Source organism: Dasypus novemcinctus, chromosome 31 (genome assembly GCF_030445035.2).
Source record: "Dasypus novemcinctus isolate mDasNov1 chromosome 31, mDasNov1.1.hap2, whole genome shotgun sequence".
Lineage (NCBI taxonomy): Eukaryota > Metazoa > Chordata > Mammalia > Cingulata > Dasypodidae > Dasypus > Dasypus novemcinctus.
In genome coordinates this window covers 41,196,291-41,212,437 of record NC_080703.1, presented here as the reverse complement: position 1 = coordinate 41,212,437, position 16,147 = coordinate 41,196,291, and the positions used below count along the sequence as shown (strand labels likewise).

The 16,147-nt window shown below is 64.4% G+C and overlaps 1 protein-coding gene across 1 annotated transcript in view; it reads left to right on the top strand.

Moving 5' to 3' along the window:
- PLCL2 (phospholipase C like 2) overlaps positions 1-10,763 on the top strand; it is a 197,623-nt gene extending 186,860 nt beyond the window's left edge. Inside the window, exon 6 of the mRNA XM_058290771.1 lies at positions 9,949-10,763. Within this exon, the coding sequence (XP_058146754.1) occupies positions 9,949-10,128 (180 nt within the window). The 3' untranslated portion in view covers positions 10,129-10,763. The remainder of the gene's footprint in view (positions 1-9,948) is intronic.
- The last annotated feature ends 5,384 nt before the right edge of the window (positions 10,764-16,147 follow it).

The window sequence follows — 16,147 nt, the reverse complement described above, 5'->3', positions numbered from 1 at the left end:
GAGGATATTTACGAGCTCTGGGACGTGCCAGGATGATCTCTGCGAGTTCTAGAAGTTTAGTCAGTCGTTGGGTTGCTGCTTGTGTCGGTGGTGGTCATTGTCGGCTTGGCCTGTCTTTACTATTTTTGCTCCTTTCCTCAAGAATGGGAGAAGGAGATTCCATAATGCCTTTTCAGCCCACCAGCTTCATCAGGGATTTCTCCGGCCCTCCTTTCCCATTTGCAAAGCTCTTCACTGAACTGGTGGTCATGTTCACTGTTCTTACTCATCGCCATTCCTGACATGATAGTCTTTCGCAGAAGACTGTTTGAATCCATCTGCTTTGGTTGCAAGGAGCAGGGACCTCAGTCCGGCCGGCTCACGGGGGGCAGGCGACGCTGGCTTAGCCCACGGGGCTCTCGGCCACCCCAGGCCCACCTCGTGGGCGCCAGGCGGACTCCAGGCCCCCAGGGAGCCGCTCCTGTCCCTCCCCACGCGGTGGTCTCGCAGCTCGCCTTGGGGTCTGCGCCTCCGGTCCCTCTGCTCTTCTGCTGCTCTGTGGCGTGGCCTTGCCTCGGGCTGGTCCAGCTGCACCTGCTGACCTTTAATCTCAGGCAGCGGATCCCGACTCCCCAGCGAGGAGCCTGACCTACCCTCTCGGCTCCAGCCGAGGCCCTGCAGCCCGGCCTTTCGTGTCAAGTGTCCCTGGGTCTCCCTGGCTCCGCCCACCGGAGGTGCCACGTGGCACGGAGTGCGGCCGCCTGTGTGGATGTTTCTGTCTTAGAGCGCTGTCTCACGCGCTGCTCCAGACCCAGCGGCCGGAGGCCACGGCGAGGGACGCGCTCCCCGAGTCTGCGCTGGGCGACTCGGGCGGGAGGCCTCCTGCTCTCGCTTCAGGTGGGGGGCAGCCGGGCTGGGACATCTGGGTGCCACGCGTCCCTCGCTCGCTCTCTCTCTCTCTCCCTGTGGCCCGTCTTGACTTGGCGGTCCAGCCCCGGCCTCTCCCTGGGCCTGCTAGGCGCTGAGGAGGTGGCACCGCGTCGCCTGGCCCTGCTTTCCCGACCGAAGCTGGCCCAGGATCAAGGCGCGCGGAGGTGGCGAGCCGCCGGCCTGTGGGGCGGGAGGGGTACGGGACCCTCTCTGCAGGGGACCCCCCCCAACAGCAGAGCCCAGAAGGAAGCAGTCTCCCTCGGGCGGGCTCGCGAGACGTGGGGAGACGCCGTGAACCTGCGACCCCCAAAGCCACTGCACCGTCCAGTGGGGCGCCCGGCCACGGGGAGCCCCTCCCGGGCTGCGGAGAGCGCCGGCCCTCCTGGCCGCGGAGTTTCGCTCCGCTCTGGCTTAGCAGCTTCGGAAACGGACGTCCCGGTGTCCCCTCGCTGGCCGTGGCCGTGCCCTCCACGCAGCAGATAGTCCTGCCCCCTCTCCCACCTCCAGGCACGCGCTGGCTCTCCCGCCTTCTCGGGCCTCCTGATCCGGCTCCGACGCCTCAGCCCCTTCTGCAGACTCTAGCCGAGGGGGCCGCGTGCCCTCCCCCCCCCTCCGCAGGGCTCTGCTCTGGCATTGTCCTCGTGACACGCGTGGCCAGGACGTCCCAGGCCCCGCGCCCTGCCCCTGAAAAGTGTTACCGGCGGCCACAGTCGTCTTGGCTTTCACGGCCTCCGTCTGTGCCGTGAACTTGAAGGCGGCGCTCACCGTTCCAGGGGCGTCGCGGCCGTGCCACTCCACGCTCAGAAACGAGACAGAAACCCGGCCCTGAGAGCAGTTCGGGGTTGTTCTCTTCGGGAACATAAGCCTCGTGCCTCCAGAAATAAACCGGACGTTTTTTGCACTTGGTTAGATGCTGACACGGACTCTCGTCGTTTTTACCTGGGACGGCACGCTTACCTTGAGGAGTGCAAGGCCGGCGTTTGTCTCCTTTCCATGAGACCGCGGTGGTGCTGGCGCACGGCTGCTCTGCCCTATTTGTGCTAGCGTCTTCCAGTTGTTTTTAGGTGGGCCGTATTACATCCCCTGCTTTCCTGAAAAGCTGTGGTTGACGAAAAGCCATCGAGTGTGTCAGCTCTGCCGAATGGTCCAGAAAATGAAGCTACAGCCGCGTCTGCCGTTAGGCGGGCGGCTCTGGCCGATGCATCTAAAGTATGGTCAAGCCGCCAGCATTTGCGTCCCACCAGTGTGGGGTTTGTGATTCTCCAGCTGAGGATTACGCGGCTTGTGTGCCTAAAGGATTCGTGGGGCGAGCAAGGGCCCGTCTGAGCGCCCCGTCGCCCTGGCGTCCTCAGGGTCCCCCCCTTCCCGCCCCCCTCCCCGCCCCTGCCCGGGTCCCTGGACCCCCAGCTGGCTTTGCTAGGTTGTGGCAATCACCCCTGGCCGGATCTGCAGGTGACAGCCTGCTCCCCGCGCAGGTGCTGGCCTCTCCCCGGCCCGGGGGCTGCGTGTGCTGCCCCCTCCTCAGCCTCCTGCCCTGCTGCGGTCCCAGGCCCCGCCTGCCCTCCCTCGCCCCCCGTCTTTGCTCTCTGAAGCCTGGCATTGCCTCGGAAGGGAAAGGCCTGCGCTCGGCATTTAAGTTTAATCTTACATTTAAGTGTTTGCAGCCTTCGTACAGCACTTTGGGCATTGGGGGCAGGTGTGATCAAGATGAAACACCCCAGCTTTGGGCATAAAGGCGGAAGGCACCAGGGCAGGTGCGCTCGGCCGGCCGCCGGCCTCGCGTAGACAGAAGCCACAGGTGGAGGCGAGGGGCGGAACCACGACGGGTCTCTCCTCTCCGCTCTCGCAGGATGCCTGGCCTCGCCCCTGCACCCCTTCGCCCCCCGGGGTGGAAGAGGGGAGTGGAGAGGCGGTCCCTGCGTGTGGTCCACTCCATCCAGCGTCAGCCGGATGCAGGCACGCGACGAAGGCAGAGGAGCGCAAAGCAGTCCAGCGGGCCTGGCATCTGGGGACGCACACGCCGGTCCCTCGCCCAGGCTGTGGGGACTCAGGGCCCGCGGGCTTCTCTGCAGGGGAGGGGTGAGAAGGGCTGAGCAAGGCGGGGGCCCCCAGATCCCACCAGGCTGTGTCCCCGGCCAGCCGGGCCCTTTCCACGCGCCCTCGCCACTGCCCCAGGTGGACCCTGCCTCTGCGTTTCAGCGTCAGAGCTCGACCAAAGAGACATGACAGTCTGCACATGGCGCGTGGCCGGCCCCGTGTTGGTGGCCGATGGGTCCCGTCCCCAGGACAGGATGACTCCAGGTGTTTCCTGAGGTCGGGGTTCCCTGCTGGGCTGCGCTCCCGTCACCCACAGGCCAGCAATGGGCGGTGGCCTCCGGGCAGGGGGGCCGTGGGGTACCTCGGGGTGAGACATAGCAGAGGGGACCTTGTGCCGTCCCCGCGCAGCCTGGGGGGGCAACAGGGCTGCCAGGGGCTCGTGGGGGCAGGAGAGCCGCAGGGAGGCCTGGCCGGGGCGCAGGACATGGGAACCCAGAGCCAAGGGGCTACGGGCAGGGGCTCGTCGGGCGGCCTGTCACCTGCGTCCTTCCCGCCCCCAGGCCCGTCCCCCGCCTCTTGTCCCGGGGGCGCAGGCGGCCCCAGACACCCGACAGCCTGTTGCGTCCCCCGCCTGCCCTCATGGACAAGGGGGCCGCGGCCCGGCCACCCCAGCAGCCTTCCCCGCTAGGGGCAGGAGCTGCAGCCCTGCTGGCCCGGGACAGCTCGTGAGCCCCCAGACCCCCGAGGCCCGGGACAGCTCGTGAGCCCCAGACCCCCGAGGCCCGGGACTGCTCGTGAGCCCCCAGACCCCCGAGGCCCGGGACTGCTCGTGAGCCCCCAGACCCCCGAGGCCCCCCTTCCCCCAGACCCCAGAGGCCCGGGACTGCTCGTGAGCCCCCAGTCCCCCAAGGCCCGGGACAGCTCGTGAGCCCCAGACCCCCGAGGCCCGGGACTGCTCGTGAGCCCCCAGACCCCCGAGGCCCGGGACTGCTCGTGAGCCCCCAGACCCCCGAGGCCCCCCTTCCCCCAGACCCCCGAGGCCCGGGACTGCTCGTGAGCCCCCAGACCCCCGAGGCCCGGGACAGCTCGTGAGCCCCCAGACCCCCGAGGCCCGGGACAGCTCGTGAGCCCCCAGACCCCCGAGGCCCGGGACTGCTCGTGAGCCCCCAGATCCCTGAGGCCCCCCTTCCCCCAGACCCCCGAGGCCCGGGACTGCTCGTGAGCCCCCAGACCCCCGAGGCCCCCCTTCCCCCAGACCCCCAAGGCCCGGGACAGCTCGTGAGCCCCAGACCCTCGAGGCCCGGGACTGCTCGTGAGCCCCCAGACCCCCGAGGCCCGGGACTGCTCGTGAGCCCCCAGGCCCCCGAGGCCCGGGACTGCTCGTGAGCCCCCAGACCCCCGAGGCCCGGGACTGCTCGTGAGCCCCCAGACCCCCGAGGCCCGGGACAGCTCGTGAGCCCCAGACCCCCGAGGCCCGGGACTGCTCGTGAGCCCCCAGACCCTCGAGGCCCGGGACTGCTCGTGAGCCCCAGACCCCCGAGGCCCGGGACTGCTCGTGAGCCCCAGACCCTCGAGGCCCGGGACTGCTCGTGAGCCCCCAGACCCTCGAGGCCCGGGACTGCTCGTGAGCCCCCAGACCCCCGAGGCCCCCCTTCCCCCAGACCCCCGAGGCCCGGGACTGCTCGTGAGCCCCCAGACCCCCGAGGCCCAGGACAGCTCGTGAGCCCCCAGACCCCCGAGGCCCGGGACTGCTCGTGAGCCCCCAGACCCCCGAGGCCCCCCTTCTCCCAGACCCCCGAGGCCCGGGACAGCTCGTGAGCCCCAGACACTCGAGGCCCGGGACTGCTCGTGAGCCCCCAGACCCCCGAGGCCCGGGACTGCTCGTGAGCCCCCAGACCCCCGAGGCCCGGGACTGCTCGTGAGCCCCCAGACCCCCGAGGCCCGGGACTGCTCGTGAGCCCCCAGACCCCCGAGGCCCGGGACTGCTCGTGAGCCCCCAGACCCCCGAGGCCCGGGACTGCTCGTGAGCCCCCAGACCCCCGAGGCCCGGGACTGCTCGTGAGCCCCCAGACCCCCGAGGCCCGGGACAGCTCGTGAGCCCCAGACCCCCGAGGCCCGGGACTGCTCGTGAGCCCCCAGACCCCCGAGGCCCGGGACTGCTCGTGAGCCCCCAGACCCCCGAGGCCCGGGACTGCTCGTGAGCCCCCAGACCCCCGAGGCCCGGGACTGCTCGTGAGCCCCCAGACCCCCGAGGCCCGGGACTGCTCGTGAGCCCCCAGACCCCCGAGGCCCGGGACTGCTCGTGAGCCCCCAGACCCCCGAGGCCCGGGACTGCTCGTGAGCCCCCAGACCCCCGAGGCCCGGGACTGCTCGTGAGCCCCCAGACCCCCGAGGCCCGGGACAGCTCGTGAGCCCCAGACCCCCGAGGCCCGGGACTGCTCGTGAGCCCCCAGACCCCCGAGGCCCGGGACTGCTCGTGAGCCCCAGACCCCCGAGGCCCGGGACTGCTCGTGAGCCCCAGACCCTCGAGGCCCGGGACTGCTCGTGAGCCCCCAGACCCTCGAGGCCCGGGACTGCTCGTGAGCCCCCAGACCCCCGAGGCCCCCCTTCCCCCAGACCCCCGAGGCCCGGGACTGCTCGTGAGCCCCCAGACCCCCGAGGCCCCCCTTCCCCCAGACCCCCGAGGCCCGGGACAGCTCGTGAGCCCCAGACACTCGAGGCCCGGGACTGCTCGTGAGCCCCCAGACCCCCGAGGCCCGGGACTGCTCGTGAGCCCCCAGACCCCCGAGGCCCGGGACTGCTCGTGAGCCCCCAGACCCCCGAGGCCCGGGACTGCTCGTGAGCCCCCAGACCCCCGAGGCCCGGGACTGCTCGTGAGCCCCCAGACCCCCGAGGCCCGGGACTGCTCGTGAGCCCCCAGACCCCCGAGGCCCGGGACTGCTCGTGAGCCCCCAGACCCTCGAGGCCCGGGACTGCTTGTGAGCCCCCAGACCCCCGAGGCCCCCCTTCCCCCAGACCCCCGAGGCCCGATGGACCCCGTCCCTCCAGACACCCCCCCCCCGAGTGTGGTTTGGGGGAGCCTTCTACTGGCCCTCAAGCCCCGGCCATATTGCCATTGCATGGGCTGGTGGCAGAAGTCGGGGTGCCTCTCCCCTGGAAAGAAGGCGCCGTGTTCTCCTTGCGCCGGTGGCTGGACAGAAGAGCCTTTAGAAGGTGGCAGGACACAGAACCTGCGCCAGCTCCAGCCGGAGTCAGAGCCGTGCGTGGGGACTGCTGGTCGTAGCCTCAGGAAACGGCTGCACCCCAACGTGCCTGCAATGCTCAGCCCCCGAGACACGAGGGGGCGCCCGTGGTGGACACGGGGCGGCGGACATGGGGGGCGACGGCAGGTGAGGTGGACACACGGGGTGGTGGCGACCGGGTGCGGTGGACACGGGGGCGGTGGCCAGGTGTGGTGGCCACACGGGGTGGTGACTGGGTGTGGCTGGCACACGGGGCGGCAGCCGGGGGGCGGCGGACACGGGGGGTGGCGGCCGGGGGCGGTGGACACGGGGGCGGTGGCCAGGTGTGGTGGCCACACGGGGTGGTGACTGGGTGTGGCTGGCACACGGGGCGGCAGCCGGGGGGCGGCGGACACGGGGGGTGGCGGCCGGGGGCGGTGGACACGGGGGCGGTGGCCAGGTGTGGTGGCCACACGGGGTGGTGACTGGGTGTGGCTGGCACACGGGGCGGCGGCTGGGGGGCGGCGGACACGGGGGGTGGTGGCCGGGTGTTCACCCTGCTGTGCTCCCCGACGTGGCCGCGAGAGCCCGGCCCCGCCCCAGCCCTGAGCCCAGGAGCCCTGGACGTCCCGTGCCAGGGCCGCGAGGACCTGCGTGGACGGGAGCGGCGGTGAGCGCGTGAGGAAGCGGGAAGCCCGTGGCTCTGAGCTGCCCCCCGCGGCCTGCAGCGCCGGTTCCACCTCCGGCCGGACGCCCGGTGGCCCGCTGTGTCCTCCGGGGCAGTGACAGGACAGCGTCCACCGCCACCGGGCCGGAGGTGTCCCTACGCCCAGCGGCAGGCGGCGGTGGCGTCTTAGATCCGCGATGCGGATGGTCCAGCAGGTGCCACCCGCCAGGCCCGTGCCTGTCCCCGCAGCGCACCGGGGGCCTGCTCTGTCCGTGGCGCAGCCCCGACTTGGGAGACACGAGGTTCGGCCATGTGACACCAACTGTTACCACGCCGTTCTCCCGCGCGTCGGGGTTTGCTCTAAACACCTGGGGACCTTGAAGTAGGTCTGTACGTGGCCCCTGGACAGCCCTGGAGCTGCGGCTGTGGGTGGGAGGACAGAGTCCCGAGGCCCCAGGTGCGTGTTTGTGCCGCCTCCATCGGCGCAGAGGTCAGGATGGGCTTGTCGGGGCGCAGCGGTCAAGGGGAGAGGGCGCCCTACTTTACCTGCTTCAGCAGCTCCTCTGGAGCCTCTGGAGTGCCCAGCAGCACCCCAGGCCCGCGGGGTCCCCCGGGATCGCGAGAGGAAGCCCTGCCCTGTGGACAGACAGACAGACGGGTCCAGAGTACATTCAGGGCAGTCGGTGTCTGACAAGGCAGGCAGGAGGCGGGGTCCTGGTTTTAGGGGGTCAGGGCGAGCGGCGCTGAGAAGTGGACGGGGGAGCAGGGGGTGCCCCCTCGAGCCCCGGGGCAGGGGGGGCGAAGGCTTTGCCCCGAGTCGGGGCAGCCCTGGCGGCTTGGCGGGCAGGTGGGCGCGTTGACCTGGTCTCAGTGGGGTCCCCAGCTCTGAGCCGGGCCCAGCAGGAGGCCCCTGACCCAGCAGGGAGGCCTCGGTCGGCACGGGGCGGCGAGCAGCGGCAGGGGCTGCGCTGGAGGGGCGCGGGGTCCTGGGGGGAGGGGAGCCCTGAGACACCAGGGTGGGGGGCCAGGTCAGCGCAGGAAGGGGCTGCCTTGGCTGAGGGGGCGCAGGTCTGGGGTACGGGGGTCAGGGCGCCACGTGGGGTCCAAGAGGGGGTGCAGGGCTGAGGTACAGGGGTTCAGGGGCGCCACGTGGAGACCAAGAGGGGGTGCAGGGCTGGGATACGGGGTTCAGGAGCTCCACGTGGGGTCCAAGAGGGGGCACAGGGCTGGGGTACGGGGCTCAGGGCTCGACATGGAGACCAAGAGGGGGTGCAGGTCCTGGGGCTGGGGTACGGGGTTCAGGGGCTCCACGTGGGGTCCAAGAGGGGGTACAGGGGCTCCACATGGAATTCAAGAGGAGGCGTGGGTTGGCATTTCAAAGACCTGCTCCTTTTTGCTAATAAAAACCGTATTTGGTGTTCTAAAGCAAGAGAGGGCAGCTAACGACAGCCTACGAAAACCGCGTGTCCAGCCATCCTGTGTGTGAGGGCAAACAGACCGCTTAGCAAGAAGTGCTCTTCCCGGCAGCTCTGCTCTCCCTGTACAGCCAGCGCAGCTGGAGAAGGTCCCTTCCGCGGGTGCAGGGACGAGCAGGGGTGAAGGGAGGCGACCATCCTTCCGTCCGGCCCGGCAGCGGAGCCCCTGCTCACGGTCACCGGCTGACGGTCCCTCGGGCAGGGAGGTCAGCCAGCCGAGGGCGGCGGCAGCCGTGCGCGGGCCTGAGGGAGCTCACCCCGGTCGGGGCTCCGTCCCTGCTCGGCGGCTCCCGCTGTAACGGCTGTCCTGGGACAGGACACCCGAGGGACCTCGGCCCGGGAAGCAGTTCAGCAGGGACGCGAAGGCGAGAGGCGGGGCAGGGCCCAGGATGTAAGGACACGGAGAAAGCCGGCCGTGGGGGAGCCCTAGGGGGAAATCCAGAGTAAACTGAGGCCCCGGGGGCGGGAAGGAACAGCTGGACGGAGGAGACCAAAGGAGAGAAGGCGATGGTCTAGGGAGCGCGAGCTGCCAGCGGAAGGCAGGGTAAGTCCCAGCGCGCAGTAGAACCGGTAGAGAAGCGGGGTGCTAGCTCGGTAGGCCTCTGGAAAGCCTGGGCTGACGGCTCGGGTCCCCACGGCGACGTTTGGTGAGGCCCGGGGCCAGCTTTGCGGGTGCCACGAGGGAGAGGCTGCTGATCTCGTGGCAGAGGCCACGGAGGCGGCTCGGTGGCCCCAGGTCACGCCCTTCAACGTGGGGTCCCGGTCCCCAGGGCCGAGCTCGCGCACCTCCGGTGGCCATTGTTCCCAATCCCAGCGTCCCCACGGCTGTGCTGCGGCCCGTCGTGTTCCGACCCGTGAGGGTGGAGGGCCGTCTGTCCGTCCATCGATGGTCAGACCACGCGAAAGAAATCAAGGTTTGACTTGGAGATTTGTTCCCTTCGCTCCCGTGCTCGGCCGGCGCTCGGGGAGGGGCGGTCGCGCACCTGCCGCCGCCACCTGCCCCACACAGTGGGCGCTCGGAAGCTCGTCTTCAGAGGCGAGGACGGCGGGCAGGGCCGGGGGCCGCGACCACGCCGCCGTGGCGTGGCGCGAGCTCTGCTGGTGGGCTCGCTCCGTGTCTCGGTGGCGGTGGTCGCGTGAATCTGCACGTCATGCGGCGGCATCAACGACACGTGCCAGTGTCGGTTTCCTCGTTTTGCTATTTTACTGCCACTCTGCGAGGTGACACCCAGGAAAGGAAAAGGGCCTCTTTGTAAATTTACACGAAACTATTATATGCAACCTGGCGTAAATTTGTATGAAAAGAATAAAAAGTTAGAGAAGCAGATCTTAAAAGGAAGACACCGCGGTCGGCCTGATAAGTAACGGGCGGTGTCGTTTGAACCCGGGTGAGCGACCTGTCCACACAAAACTCTGCTCAGACTTGCAGGAAGGGCTGAGGGATGGCAGGCCCCCCAGGGTGGCGCTGAAAACTGGGAGAACGAGCTCCTGTTTTGTTAAAATTGGCCTCTTTGGCTGCAGTGCCGATGAGAAATGGGCTCGCCTCCGCTGAGCCCGGATACTTCCATTTCGGCGGGGGACCTACGCGGTCCAGGCGTAGCCGCGCCCTAACCCTGTCTTGTTGCGTGTTTCGCTACAGGGACAAGCGGATCTGCTGAAATACGCCAAGAACGAGACGCTGGAGAACCTGAAACAGATCCATTATGCTGCTGTGTCGTGCGGGCTGAACAAACCGGGCACGGAGAACGCCGACGGCCAGAAGCCGCGCCGGAGCCTGGAGGCCATCCCGGAGAGGTCCAGCGACGAGGCTGGGGACTGAGTGACCGTCCCGCACGTCGTGCCGGAGCGGCCGCCCCCAGGACCGGCTGCAGTCCGCTTTGCACTCACTAAGGATGGTCATATTTGGAATTTTAAAGCACAACTGGAATAGCTCATTACCGTCGATTAAAACTGTGAATGTCTGTAGCAGCCCTGCGTGTGAAGGCAGGTGCACTCTCTACCGAGAAATCATATTCCTGGCAAAAATAGGCTATATTTGTATACAAAAGCATCATAACTCAGTTCCTGTGTGAAGAACAGGTTACTCACTCTAGCTCCATCGAGAAACAGACATTTTCCTAACTGAAAACAATTTAAGGTTTAAGTGGAGGGTCAGGTTAGTATTTATTGGAGAAAATCAGAACCCACACGGTGGACGTCCGCGTGACGGCCGGTCTCCGGGCCGTGAGGGTTGGACGCGTGCTTGCTGAGCCATACTTCCTACAGAGAATGTTCTAGAACAGGTTCCTGAATTCCCAGGGTACCTGGTCAGCCTTCACCTGCGAGGGGGACGTGCAGGCGGGCCGAGGTCACCTGGCCGAAGACGATCTCAGAGCAACCCCTCTGGAAGCAACGCTTTGTAAATAGTTTTTCATTGTGTGCTGTGTGTTCACATTAAAAAGATGTTTTCTGATATTTCTCCATTAGCAGTTTGTGCTTTCAGTGAAACCCTAACTTGAAAAATCTCTCATTTGCAAAATGTTCTACACCATCAATGAGCTGCAGAAGAACTTAGTCAAAAATAAGGTGCTTGTCTGGATTGCCTTTATTTTCCTTTTAGTAGGTTCTCGACAACCTCGGGATGATGGACTAATTAATGTAAAACTGCCTGAGACACCATAGCTGTCTTTTTTTTTTTTTTAAGCATTTTTTTCTTCTCCTCCCCCTCCCCCTGCACTGCTATTTTGCTGTCTGTGTCCATTCGCTGTGTGATTTTCTGTATCTAGTTCTCTTTTTGTCTTCTCTTCTCATCTTTCTCCTCTAGGATTCACTGGGATTCGATCCTGGGGACCTCTGATGTGGAGAGAGGGTCCTTGTCAATTGCACGACCTCAGCTCCTGGTCTCTGCTGCGCTTCACCTTGACTGTCTCCTTGCCTCTCTTTTGTTGCGTCATCATCTTGCTGCGTGGCTCACTGCGTGGGCACTCGGCTTGCCACACGGGCACTGGCTCACCACGCAGGCGCTCAGCCCTCCACGCGGGCACGGGCTTGCTGCACGGTCACACTTTTTCTTCTTCACCAGGAGGCCCCCGGGATCGAACCCGGGCCCTCCCGCATGGTAGGCGGAGACCCCATCACACGTGCCACGTTCGCTTCCCCACGGCTGTCTCTTGCGCTGCTGAATTAGCGCTGCAGCAAAAGAGCGCAGAGAGCAGGTCAGAGGCCGCTGCCCGCAGGGTTTTCAATCATGCCTTTAGTTTTCAGATCGGCGAGTCTCTGTGCTAGTTTTGAAAAGACGCCAGACACTGCAGCCCAACCACGGCTTCTCCCAAACCAAAGTTCCTTTCAAATTTGGGAAGATTAAAAAAGCCCTCGAAATCTTTGACACCCCTTGGTCGATGTGCCCGTTTTCTTTTCAGGGCCTCCAGCGTGTGCGACGGCTAAGGACGGGGAATCTTAGGCTTGGTTTCTAGCTGCTTACGTCCTCACCATTAGGGAGATGTGCAGGCCGATGGATTTGGTTTATTTCTGCCCATGCCCCCAGGTACTCCTTCGAAAAACACCACCTTCGCTCGCTTCTTGTCATCTGCAGTCTACAGTGTGCTCACGTTACGGCAAGCATGTCCACTGGCCCTTCTTGTGGATGTAATACCGGTTAGAAAATTAAACCTACCTCTTCCATGAGCAATGGTGCAGGTCTCTGCACATTCCAGCTAAAAACCGTCCAGTAGCTTTGGCACTTGGCTTTGAAATGAACTCTAAAAGAAAAAAAAAGCAATAGAGAATAGCAAATAATTAAAAGCAGATTTATAGAATGAGAAAGTAATACGCAATTTGTATTGTCACGAGCCATCCTTGCACACATCCGTCACGGCAGGTAAATAGCAATGTTTGATTTAAAGTGAAAATCCAAAAACTCTAAAAATGAGTTTAAGATATAATGAAATTTTATGGGAAGCGGACTTGGCCCAGTGGTTAGGGCGTCCATCTACCACATGGGAGGTCCGCGGTTCAAACCCTGGGCCTCCTTGACCCGTGTGGAGCTGGCCCATGCGCAGTGCTGATGCGCAGGGGTGTCCCCCACGTAGGGGAGCCCCACGCACAAGGAGTGCACCCCATGAGAAGAGCCACCCAGCGTCAAAGAAAGTGCAGCCTGCCCAGGAATGGTGCTGCACACATGGAGAGCTGACACAGCAAGATGACTCAACAAAGAGAAACACAGATTCCCGTGCCGCTGACAACTACAGAAGCGGACAAAGAAGAACATGCAGCAAATAGACACAGAGAACAGACAACTGGGGCGGGGGGAGGGGGAAGGGGAGAGAAATAAGTAAATCTTAAAAAAAAAGATATAATGAAATGTTAAAACATCAGTACATTGATAGTAATGGCAGGCATCGTGTACATGCTGATTCTAGCATGTGACGAGTGATGAGGCACGTGTCATTTCTTGTAGTTTGTACAGATTTAGAATTGAACAGTTTAGGGCTGGAGGACTCTGAGATGATTCAGTTCGAAGCATTCTTCTCTAGATGCAGAAGTTGCCAGCGAGAAAAATAAACGGCGTCCCCCGAGGTCACAGAGCCGGCTGGGGGTGTCGGGGTGGGAGACACAGCCTGGGGTTTGCTCCATTCAACAGCCTCCTCCTGACACCTCTTCAAGAGACTAAGCCAAGTAACGGGTGGGGACAAACAGAAGCTAACAGACAGGCAGGCACCTGTGTCCCAGCGGGCCCCACGTTCGCAGCGTCCTGCGCAGCCCCCTTGCGCCGCCCTCCGTTTCAGCGCCACCCCCTCGGCAGGGCGGCAGTGTGGGCCGGTGGAGCACTGCCCCTTGCCCCGCAAATGGAAATGGGCAGCACCACGCCCCCCAGCCGGGGTCAAGGTTACGATGATGACCTTGAGGACCAGTTCTCCCCCGCAGAGGCCTCGTTGCGACCCCGCTGGCCAAACAGAAACGAGATGGCCGCTCCCGCGCCTCCCAAACCGTGGGGACGCTTCAGGTCGTGCGGCGATGTCCTGTCCCCCCCCCCCCCCCCCGTTCCTCACCTGGAGGACACCTGCTTACCTATCGCAGGTGCGGCTACTGCCCTGCTGGCTCGACCAGGGAGCACCTGCGGGGTATCGCCGATGGCAGGGCCGGTGCGGCCAGAAGCGACCCGACCACAGCGGGGAGACCGCATGGCTCGAGCCGGCTCGGGTTTCCCGCCGTCATGCTGATGTCACAACCGCAGAGCACAGCCCGAGAGCGTCGTCCCGCCTCGTCCTTGTTGAGTGTAGCCCCACGGCCACTTCGGTGTCAGGCTGTGGCCATTCTGTGCTTCTCGCAGCTGCCGCTTCTGACTAGTGGGATGGAAGACTCCAACGCAAAGTGCTCATCTCCTGCGCCCCTGGCAGGTGGGACCCAAGGGCCTGGGGAGGGACTTGCACCCGAGGGAGAGGCTTTCCTCGCCCCCCCGTCCCCACCCGCCGTGGACACGGCGCTGTCCGGTGCCGAGTGGAGGGCGGTCGTCCAGCTTGAAAGCGTGTCCGCGTAGCCTTGTTCCCTAGGTTCAAGTTCTTTGAGTCTGGTGCATCTTTAACCAATAAATATACTTAAGAAAAGTTACAAATACAAAGTTGAGAGCAGTCACAGCACAGCTTTGTCCCCCCAGTGGGGGAGACGGCCAGGCTGGGGTATCGTCGGCCGTGGCAGGGGCTGCTCGTGTCACAGCTGGTGCCACCAAGTGCTGGTAGGACGTGGTTATTAGGGCCACAGGGGAACTCTTTGTGGAGGCAGAGCCACAGACGTGCTGGCCCCTTCGTGTATGCCAGTCCAACCTGTCCGCAGCAGGTGAGGTGTTTGTTTATTTTTTAAAGATTAATTTTATTTATTTCTCTCCCCTTCTTCCCCCGCCCCCCCCATTGTCTGTTCTCTGTGTCTATTTGCTGTGTTCTTCTTTGTCCACTTCTGTTGTTGTCAGTGGCATGGGAATCTGTGTTTTTCTCTTGTGTCATCTTGTTGTGTCAGCTCTCCGTGTGTGCAGCACCATTCCTGGGCAGGCTGCACTTTCTTTCGCCCTGGATGGCTCTCCTTACGGGGCGCGCTCCTTGCGCGTGGGGCTCCCCTATGTGGGGGACACCCCTATGTGGCATGGCACTCCTTGCGCGCATCAGCACTGCGCATGGGCCAGCTGCACACGGGTCAAGGAGGCCCAGGGTTTGAACCTTGGACCTCCCCTGTGGTAGGCGGACACCCTGTCCACTGGGCCAAGTCCGCTTCCCAAGGTGTTGAGCTGATATTACAAGACAAGAAGTGAAGACTGGAGGCCGGCCAACGGGCTCACACATGGACAGAGGCTCGGGCAGCATTCGCACCCAGGGCTGCCCGCTCCACGGCTCCCGTCCCCAGCGCTACCCCACACCCTCCGTACGCCGTCGCACCTCAAAGCTGTGGGATGGGGACCAGCTCGCAAAGAACAGCGAGGCATTTTCTTCCACGCTGAACGTGGGCTCCTGGAAGCCCAGGGATAAGCCGTGAGCAGAGGCCAATGCGCCCCCCACGCCCCCGCGGAGCGCGCAGCCGAGCCGGGAAGAGAGAACGTTTCACCCCACGGTTACGGGGCCCAGTACCGGGAGGAAGCACGGGCGTGCTCCGCGGAGGCCTGCTCTGGCCCGGGCTCGCGTCCTGGCGGGGAGTCGGCCCGCTCCCGGCCTGCCCGCGAGGCTCCCGTGTGGACAAACCGCCCCTTCCCTGGCGGGCTCCAGTGGGCCTCAGGTCCCGACCGTGTCCCTGATAGTCATGGAAAGGTGATGCGGTGAGAATGTGCAGCGGGCCCAGCTTTTCCAGTGAAAATGGGTCTCTGCTGCCCTGCGCGAGACGCCCTGAGCTCAGTAGCCTCAACGGTACTTTTTTCCACTGTCCGGTGGCCCTGGCGGTGGCCTGGGCCCTGCTGGGTGGCCTGCCCCGGGATCTCCTGTGCAGCTCTGTCAGACGTCACCCGGGGCTGCATCTGCCGGGCCTCTCATCCAAGGGCTCCCTCAGCTGGCGTGGCCAGGAGCCAGCGGGGCTGCCGCCCCGAGCACACCACGTTCTCTCCGTGTATGTGGCTTGGAGGCCTCACCGCAGGGCCCTGGCTCCCAAGACCGGCCATTCCTGGGCCCCCTGTGGGAGCCGCAAGGCTGCTTGAGGTTCTGGGGCCCCTTCCGGAAGTCCAGGGCATCATGTGCGCAGTCTTCTAGTGTTCAGGGAGTCTCTAAGGCCGGCCCAGGTGCAGGGGGGAGGAGAGAGCGGCTCCAGGGGGGAGGAGAGAGCGGCTCCGGCTCTTGCTAGGGGGGATATGGCGGGGAGAGAGACAGTTAAAACCGCCTTTGGAAAGTGCAAGTTACTGAGGCAGGGTAGTACAGTGAAAGGGAGATGGAGGCTGAGGTGGGCAGACTGACAACATGGCCGACAGAGAACGTGGCTGACAGACAACATGGCTGACTGACAGACAACATGGCCAACAGAGAACGTGGTTGGCTGATAACATGGCCGACAGAGAATGTGGCTGACTGACAACACGGCCAACAGAGAACGTGGCTGACAGACAACATGGCTGACTGACAGACAACATGGCCAACAGAGAACGTGGTTGGCTGATAACATGGCCAACAGAGAACGTGGCTGACAGACAACATGACTGACAGAGAACGTGGCTGACTGACAACATGGCTGACAGAGAGCATGGCTGACAGACAACATGACTGACAGAGAACGTGGCTGGCTGACAATATGGCTGACTGACTGACAACACGGCCAACAGAGAACGTGGCTGACAGACAACATGACTGACAGAGAACGTGGCTCACTGACAACATGGCTGACAGAGAGCATGGCTG